Here is a 9147-nt window from a genome sequence, read left to right on the forward strand (position 1 = left end):
CCCCTTGGCCCTGAGCCTTCTCCCCTGGGGGTTCCTGTGGGGCTTCCCACCACCTGTGCCCGACACACAGTTGAAACTTAGCAGAGGCCAGATTTTGTGGGCTCACACATGGAACGCGACGCTCACGCCCGTCTCCCTTCTTGTCTCCAGCAGCAAGTCTACACGCCGAGGCCTACGGACCGGCTTGCCGTCCCGTCCTTCTTGCAAAGGGACCGCTTCAACAGATTCCAGCCGACGTACCCTTACATGCAGCACGAGATTGACCTGCCGCCCACCATCTCTCTGTCGGACGGGGAGGAGCCCCCGCCTTACCAGGGGCCGTGCACACTGCAGCTCCGAGACCCGGAGCAGCAAATGGAACTCAACAGGGAGTCTGTCCGGGCGCCTCCCAACCGAACCATCTTTGACAGCGACCTGATAGACAGCTCGGTTTACGGGGGGCCCCGGCCCCCCAGCAGCAACTCTGGCATCAGCGCCACCTGCTACGGGAGCAGCGGCCGGATGGAAGGGCCGCCCCCCACGTACAGCGAGGTGATCGGTCACTTCCCCGGCTCGACCTTTTACCAGCACCAACAGAACAGCGGCGGGGTGACCGCCATACTGGAGGGGGGCAGGCTCCACCCTTCATCGCAGTTCGGCAGCCTTGAGAGCACAACAGTGTGGAACAAAGAGAAAGAGAAGCAAAAAGGGCACCCCTTTTAAAAAAGAGCGAGAGAAAGAGAATGATATTAAACACTCTGCACTTGTTAACCGGGGTGGGGTGGGGGGTCGGGGGGGGGAGATATCGAGAGGCGGAGGCACTGTGTATGAAACGCAACGCCCGTCTCCATATAAATATTTACATGTTTATGTTTGGTCTCAATGCACAAGCCAACCAAGCTTGCAAAACATTTCTTTGTTGAGTTCTGTCTAGAAAGGTTTTGTTTTTTTTGGGGGGGGTTATGTGTTCTGTTTTGGGTTTTTTTAAGAGAAAAATACCCAATCCTTTTTCTCTGCCCCCCCCCCGCACCCCACCTGCCACCTTTTGCGCCTCCCCCGGCCCCAGTTTTTGTTTCTAGTTGAGCTGCGTGTGTCGGCGCTACAATATTTTTGTTGTTGTTGTTTATTTCACTTAACTTTAAAAGACAAAAATATTTGCACAAAAACATTTGTTTAAAGATCTGCAATATATATATATATATATAATTATAAATATAAATATATATTAAAAAAAAGAGAAACTGTATGTGTGTTGGGGAAGCAGGTATTTTTATATTAGAAGAGACTATTGATGAGGGGGGAAAGAAGAAGAAAAGTTTTTGTTGTGTTTTTTTTCTGAACTAGAATTAAAAAAAATGGCAATTTTTGTGAGGCGACTCAAAAGAGCATGTATTACATTGTAAAAAAAGCGAAACAAAAAAACAAACAAAAAAAAGCAGGGGTTTAGAGTTATTTATATAAATGTTGAAATTTTGCACTATTTTTTAATATAAATGTGTCAGTGCTTGTGTTGGTCAAAAGCCTCTTATCACATCTACCACAAAACTGTTAAGGGAAACATGTTTATAACAGGGCAATTCTGTATGCTTCTACTCAGAAGTAAGCTGCACTGAGTTGAGTGTGACTTACTCCCAGGTAAATGTGTATAGGGTTGCAGCGGAAGTAAGGACTAAAAAAGAGAAATTGAGGGAGGGAATGCCTGTAAAACTAAAGCCACAGACCAGTAAGGAACATCGTGTGAAGACTGCATCTTGTACATTTTCCTACTTTCCTATTTTTGCTCTCCATAGTCACTTGACCATGTCTCAAACCTGATCATCACATCTATGACGCCTGACTACAGGTGTCCTCAAGATACCTGGCTGCAGAATGTACATGGAACTGTATCCGTTCTGAAGGGTGTTTAATGCATGTGTATAAACTACCCTCTTTCTTTTCTGGTATGGTATGATTTCGACTTAAAGATGAAAGAGGTCATTTATACATTCATGCATACACCTTTCGAAATTGGACAGTTTCCCTTCTTTTTGCACTCAGGGGTCTGTTCCCAGGGATGTTAAGTCAGCGCAAGATTCCACTCTTGTACATTCCCTTGGAAATAAAGACTTTTTTAAAAAAATCAACAAATAAAATATTGACTGTGCATTTGTTTGGCCATTTATGGTTATTGGAAGCATGACAAAAAATATATTTTTAAAAAGCAAAGTTTGGAGCTTGCCCCGACAAAGAGTTAGCCCTGCATGAGTTCACAGTTGCCCTGGTACAAGATTTGTCTGGCTTTCATTGATATGGAGATAGCTACGCATATTGTACAGGCCCTGCCGGCAAATGCAGAACTATGGCCGAAATTTAAATGGGTGGGGAACCCCTGCTTTGAGCAAAGCTAAGAAGAGCGCAGACATTGTGTTCTTTAAACAGAGTTTTGCAAAGCCAAGACCTTGAGAGAGCAATTTAAACGGCCCCTTCTACTGCTACCGTCTCACTAACATCAGGATGACTATAAAAGCATAAGTGGTCGTTAAAATGCCTTCTTTTTAGTGATCAGGTGATGACTTCTAATTGTTGGGGTTATTTCCCCTGCCCCCCCCCCCAAACCAATCTGGCTCTCTTTTGTCAGTTAAGGCAATAAAAGCAGGGAGATCCCACAAACCTGCCTTATGGATGTTTCTGTAGAAACCTGGTTTGGGACAGCTCCATTTTCCATAAAGTTTTTGAATAAACTCTTAAAAGAAGGTTGACCAGATGGGGAAGGATAAGGTCTCTGTGCACTTAATACTTGTGTAAATGAAGAGAAGGGCCGAACAGGTGCAGTTTACTCTGTCGGGGCAAGAACATGGGTCCATTTATACCCCTTCTGTTTACACAAGTATTAACGTTGCAAGAGTCTTGTCTTCCTTTGCTCCCAGTTTTTTTGGGCCTGCAGAACAACCCACTCGCCCAGCTATGTGGTGAGCCAAGTGTATAAAAAGTCTCAGCTGGTTTCCTCAACCATGGGTAGGCAAACGAAGCCCGGGGGCCGGATCCGGCCCAATCTCCTTCTAAATCCAGGCCGCGGACGGTCCAGGAATCAGCGTGTTTTCACATGAGTTGAATGTGTGCTTTTATTTAAAAGGCATCTCTTGAGTTATTTGTGGGTCATTGGAATTTGTTCATTCCACACCCCCCCAAAAAAAATATAGTCCGTCCCCCCACAAGGTTTGAGGGACAGTGGACTGGCCCCCTGCTGGAAAAGTTTGCTGACCCCTGGTCTTTGGGATTCAATCCATCCATGTGCCCCACCTGCAGACTGAAAGATGAGGGCAGCCATTTTGGCAGGCCTTGCTCAGCTTCCTCTGGTCATTAACTGAGCTTTATTTATTCTAGATAAATTGGTTCTGATTTAGGGCGGGGCTGGGAGTGGGTCGTGGACAAATGTAGATGGAAACATGTTGACTCCTGTGATGTATTAAAGGCTAAAGAGTTGTGCTTAATGTTTTAGAAGCAAAACCTTTACCTCTTCCGAAAGTTGGCCTTCGCTCAAAACCTAACCATTTCAACATCCTTCTGTGTCGAGGTTCTGCTCGCTAATCCTTCTTCGAAACAGCTCATGTCATCGTTTTCTTTTTGAGTGTTGTCTCGTTCTCTTGTTTCATAAAGCATTTTGTCTTACAACGCTATTGTTTACATTTTTTTATATTGTATAAAAAGAAGACCTGATCAGTTGCTTTAACCTTCATGGTGAATTTGTACGTTGACTGTGCGAGAGAGTGAGAGTGAGAGACGTAAATTATGGAGAGAAAGAGGAAGAAATAGATGCATGTATAAGGGAACGGAACGCTTTTTTCCTATCTTGTGCGTAGATTTTAATCTATTGCTGCAAAGGTTGCCAACTCTACAGAAACAAACCAGCCTGGCCTGTTCTTCTGTCTTTAACAGTAGCACGATGGTGAGAAATTAGCAAGTGGAGCTTTCCTCCCCGCCCTCAAACTCTACGGAGACACAAACATGATCGCCTGCTGGTGTGTGCATGTCATGTCTGCACAGACCATGGAGGACAGGTTTAGCAGTGGCTATTAGGCACGACACGCAGTACGCTACTAAATACCAATTGAGAGGAATCCCCTGCTTGTGGGATTCTTGGTCACTTTGGGAAGCTGGACGAGGCGGAACAGGTTCTGCTCTTTTGGTCTCGTGTTCTTAGCTGCTGATAAAGGCACAGCTGCAATGGCCAGTTGAAAAGTTGGCAACCTTCACGCCTACACAGTTCCACCAAGCTGGGGGGATGCAAGAGCTCCATGTTGGAGTAATAGGGAATGGTTAGAAGAGGGAACTGTACCAAGTGACCATTTTTTATTTTATTTTTTACAAGGAGGTGTAATTTTGCTTTCTGCCAGATGCTAACTAGTAAGGTAACATAAATGAAAGATATAAAGGCAATAACTCTTGTTTTTATGAGACTTTTCTATTACTTGAAGAAGAAGAAGAAAGAAGGGGGGGAGGAAACAGAAATCCTGCAGCCAACCAGAGAACAGTTTTTAAAGTTCTGACCATTTGCAACACTATTTATATATATTTTAAAAAGGACAATAGAGACAACTAAGAGATGAACTTGAAGTTTTCACCATTTTAAAGGAATTTTTGTGCTTTTTTTTTTTTTGCCTAGCGATAGGTTCCTGGACCTTTATTATTATTATTATTATTATTATTATTATTATTATTATTATTATTATTATTTACAGCATCGTAACCTGCCTTTCCCACCCATAGCTCCTTGACGATAGCTTTACGACACCTGCGATTTACCTTTTTTTTTTTTAAAGTGAACTAAAAGGAATAAATATTGCTTCCTACGAAAGGTACAAAGTATATGAATTTATAGAAGTTCTTTTTTAAAAAAGAAAAAAAAAGTATCTTTCCTTTATGTAACATGTCTATTTAGTGCCTTATTAAAAAGAAACACTAAACCTCCCTTTCTGAAGAAATAAATTAGAAAAGGGGGGGAGGGAGGAATCCAATCATTGCTAGTGATAGGAAACTTCCAGGGTTTGGTCACTTTTCCCTTTTTTAGATCCCTGGTTTCCCTAGTTACTTGTTTTTTCTGAAAGGGGGGGTACCACTTCTTTGAACTTGTACCCGTGACCCCCCCTCTAGACCCAGTCTGATGTGCCTAGCTGCTTAAGGTGCTCCCTTCCTGTCGTCTTCTGCCGCCTCTTTCCTTGGGACTGTTTGTGAGGTAACTTGAAATACATTGTATGCACATATCCTACTCCAGTAGGTATTAAAACTGTGGTGGATATTGCAAACCGAGAATACCAACCAAAAGACGAAACCGAAATATATATATATCTGCCGCCCTCTTGAGCCAAAACGAGTGACTAGTAACGTTCTGTGTCTTTTAATTGTTTGTTGGTCGTTGTCCTTATTTTTTCTTCTCCGTTCTATGGTCTTAACTAGTGTGTTTGCTACAGAAAAAAAGAGAGAGATAACAAAAGAAAACAAAAACGCTTACCTCAATAGCTTTTGGGTGAATGTGCATCACATATCTGAAAACTCTTTGCTGTATCACCGGGGTTGGTGGTTGTTAAATGTCCTCTGAGTGCCTTGTATAAAATGGGAGGAGTCTGCTATCCTAGGGGGTGCAATGGTGGGTAGGGGGGCAGGAGGCCCACTCCTGACCTCCACCTTCAGCTGCTTGGCTCTTGCTGCTGTTACTCCTTGCTGTGTAACTGTCCTACACCTGGCCATTTCCATGTAGGAGCAGTAGGGATGAGTTGCAGCTGCCCCACTAGCCTTGCCCCTCTCCGAGCGGCTGGGTGGTCCGGTCCCAAAGGAAGAAGACAAACAGGGTCAGCAGTGACACTGGTGAGGAGGAGACCCTTGTTGGGGGAGGCCCACTGCCCAAAATCCTCTGTTCCGCCCCACCAAAACAAACAAAAACCCTAGAGCTGGCACTGGGCTGCCAACTTTGTTCCTGGCTTTGCTCCTCTGCTTTTAACAAAAGGCTGGTGTGCATCCACAAAGGAAGAGGCTTTTCCTCAATGCTCCACCCTCTTCCCTCCCTTTCTTAACTCACAACACAACACAACACTTCTGTTGTCCACTCCCATCCCTCTTAACACCAGAGTCTCTGCCTGACCAAAATAGCGCTGTGTGTGTGTGTGTGTGTGTGTGTGTGTGTGTTTAATGCCCTCATCCCTCTTAAGCTTTGCTAATCAACTTGTTGAATGGCCAGTTGTAGTTATCAAAGATAGTATTGGTCTAAGCAGGAGCCACTGTGAGAACTCCCTTGAACACCATGGCTCTGATGGAGAGTGGTTTGATTCCTCCCCATCCTGCTGCTTAATACCAGCAAAGGAAATGATATCCTGTTTGCCCTTTGCTGCTATTAAGATGCAGACGGATGTGTGCTTATCCCAAGCCTCCAGGCATTCAGATACATAGCGGACATCAATGATGTTGACAACTCATCAACTTTGATCTAATGCTGCCACCTTTTACCTACCAGGGCTCCTGTGCATTTTCAGCCTGGGTGGAAGGCAGAAAGACCTGCAAGCAAACGTTTTTCCCCCTGATAGCACTTCCATCCCAGGAAAAAGGTGTGCTTGTTGAGCTTCTGCCAGACGTGAAGTTCTTACAGACCCAGGAGCCCTGCCAGGAGGAAAAAGTGGCAACCTTAAGTGAATTGTGCCAATAGGAACTCAGATACTAACCTGGACTGATCAAGGAGTCATTCCGCCGTTGGGGTTTCTCAGGTAGCTTGTTCACACTTGCTTAAGTGTTTGCAGAGAGAAATATGTCGTCCCCCTTATAATTCCCCCCAGTAATAGTTTTGCAATCAGATCTGCAACATGTGTGCACTGTCATGGTGGCTGCTTAAACGAGCTAAGTTCTTAGATGGTTTCTGAATGGCAAAGCTGGCTTTCCCATTTGCCAGTTTTACAGAAATTCTGCTAGAAATCTTGCTAGCATTGATGACACACTTGTACACAGTGGATTGTATGTAGTCAGTATTAATCATAATTCCATTCTTTCCCCCATAACTCAAAGGGAGATCTGTGGGCCTTCATAAAAACAGAGTGACGGACCTTCATTGATAAAAAAGTAGATGGAAGGACACACCTTCATTGATGAAAGCTATGTTTTTGCACCTGACTAAATGAGTGAAGATATGAGCCCCAGAAAAGACCTTAAAAAACAAAAATTATGGGGAGAAAACAAAGCAACACTTATAGTTGACAAACTCCTTTCTAACTGCTAGAAGTGTGAAGAGCCAGTAGGTCTGGAGGGTTTTTTTGTCCTGTACTTTTACAATAGAGCAAAGAGAATTCTTAAAAACCAGTTCCACCAAAATATTATGTACTGAGGTATGAATGTGTATTTGAAAATAATAATGGCAGGTTACAAGTGTGGTTCTTTCTTATTCATGATTCTTGCTTTCAACTCTTGTAAGCGTTGGGTTTAGAAATCTGATCCACAATTCACTTAAGAATAAGGATGGTCATAGGTAAGGGGGGGAAAATCAATATTGTTCTGAGAACATTGTTCTTTCTTTTTAGTACATCTGAATCTCTCTTCAAAATTGCACTAAATGCTAAGTTTAACGGAAAGAAAAAGCTCACCCTTTTTTCTCTCTTGAGTTGAATTAAAGAAGCCAGAATTGTAGCATAAACATACTAGCCAAGAACAGACTTAATTTGTATTCTCTTGTATGATCTGTGTGGCACTCAGATATATATATATATAGACCTATACTTCTCCCGTGTAATACACAAAACAAAAGGGGTTGAAGAGGAAAAAACAAAATTTCCATAAACTGCTTTTTTCAATTTTTTGCTGTAATATAGAAGCTCATGAAAGGACTACATTAAAAGTCCTAATTTGCCTGCCTTATAGTCACATTTCATTGTATTTTAATATTTTCTTCAATTTCCAGTTGGATTGCTTTTGGCTTTGGAGTTTGTTATAGGCAGTCCTGTATCCTGAATTTTTTTTTCCTTCAGATAAAAAAAAAACTTATGTAAACTATAGACAGCACATGCAATGCAGTACTTATCTATATTTTGCTGTTTTAGTATGAATATGTACTCTGATGCCAATTTCCACAACTCCGTTGTAAAACGCTTCTTGTGTAACAGTAACCGATGGTGGCAATGATATGTCATTCTATTCTTTAAAAGCTGCAATACTTAAAACAATAAATTTTACAATACTTTGGATTGCTTGTTTTCACCTCTTTGCTTTGTTTAACACAAATATATTATGTCTTGGAAACGCAACACTCAGATTTTGAAAAAGGAAGGGGAAAACCCTCTGTTTTGGGTCTTTGCATTCATTTTTTAAAAAAGCGAAGCCTTCTCAAAAATTAACAATTTATGACAAAGTGTGTGGGTTTTTCTTCTTCAAGTAAACTAATCTCATTCCTGGAATATGTGTGTGTGTGTGTGTGTGTATGAGTGCTTTTGCACGCGCATGCAGATGAAGTATTTATTTTCTTTTGAACAAAAGAAATATTCCTGATTTGCATTATTGCACCAAATGTATACATGTCACAACCCTGCCTCAAATAACGGTTTTGGATTGACTGATGTCCTAAGCACAGATCACCTGAGACTTTCCTCTCTGAAGCTGTGGTCGAATTGCAGTGATCACATTAAAGTTATGACTGAAAAACTCAACTGTTTGCAGGGTTTTCTTGAATGTCCTTTGGGATTTTCTCAGACCACCTGGACATGCCTCCCACTCTATATGCATACTTTTCACAGTGAGTAGTTCTAGGGTCAGTGCTGAAATACCTAAGACTGGCCTCAGAGACCTGCCTTGTGCATCTGCAGTAGGTATGACTGGGCTGGCGGGAACATGAGACAGGGCCTTTTTAGTGGTGGCTCCCTTCTTCATAAGCTTTTTAGCTACATCAGTTCAAACTGCAAAACTTTTTCCAAGTATTTTTTTATTTAAAATAAATAACAAAATATTTAGTTTTATCAGTAGAAATTTACAATCGAACAATTTGTGTAATCATTTTGTGAGATTCTCTGAATCTCATGACTTCTCCCCCATCCCCTACATCCCCATTATTACCATAATTAAGGCTACATATCAATACGTTCTCCACTATTTTTATTTTTCCAAATTATCCATAATCTTCATTACTTTACAAGTGATTCTTATAGTCCAGCTAAAGTTTTGATT

General features: G+C 42.1%; 1 protein-coding gene across 5 annotated transcripts in view; it reads left to right on the plus strand.

Annotated features, from left to right (window-relative positions):
• PMEPA1 (prostate transmembrane protein, androgen induced 1) overlaps positions 1 to 8174 on the plus strand; it is an 89154-nt gene extending 80980 nt beyond the window's left edge. For 4 of the 5 annotated variants that reach the window (XM_083507712.1, XM_083507709.1, XM_083507711.1 and 1 more), the window contains exon 4: positions 151 to 8174. In XM_083507712.1, coding sequence (XP_083363838.1) covers positions 151 to 702 — 552 coding nt within the window. In that variant the 3' untranslated portion in view covers positions 703 to 8174. The remainder of the gene's footprint in view (positions 1 to 150) is intronic. The other variant, XM_083507710.1, reaches the window with a different exon arrangement.
• Positions 8175 to 9147: the final 973 nt, after the last annotated feature.

The sequence above is a fragment of the Podarcis liolepis genome (assembly GCF_965112155.1).
Source record: "Podarcis liolepis genome assembly, chromosome: 6".
Lineage (NCBI taxonomy): Eukaryota > Metazoa > Chordata > Lepidosauria > Squamata > Lacertidae > Podarcis > Podarcis liolepis.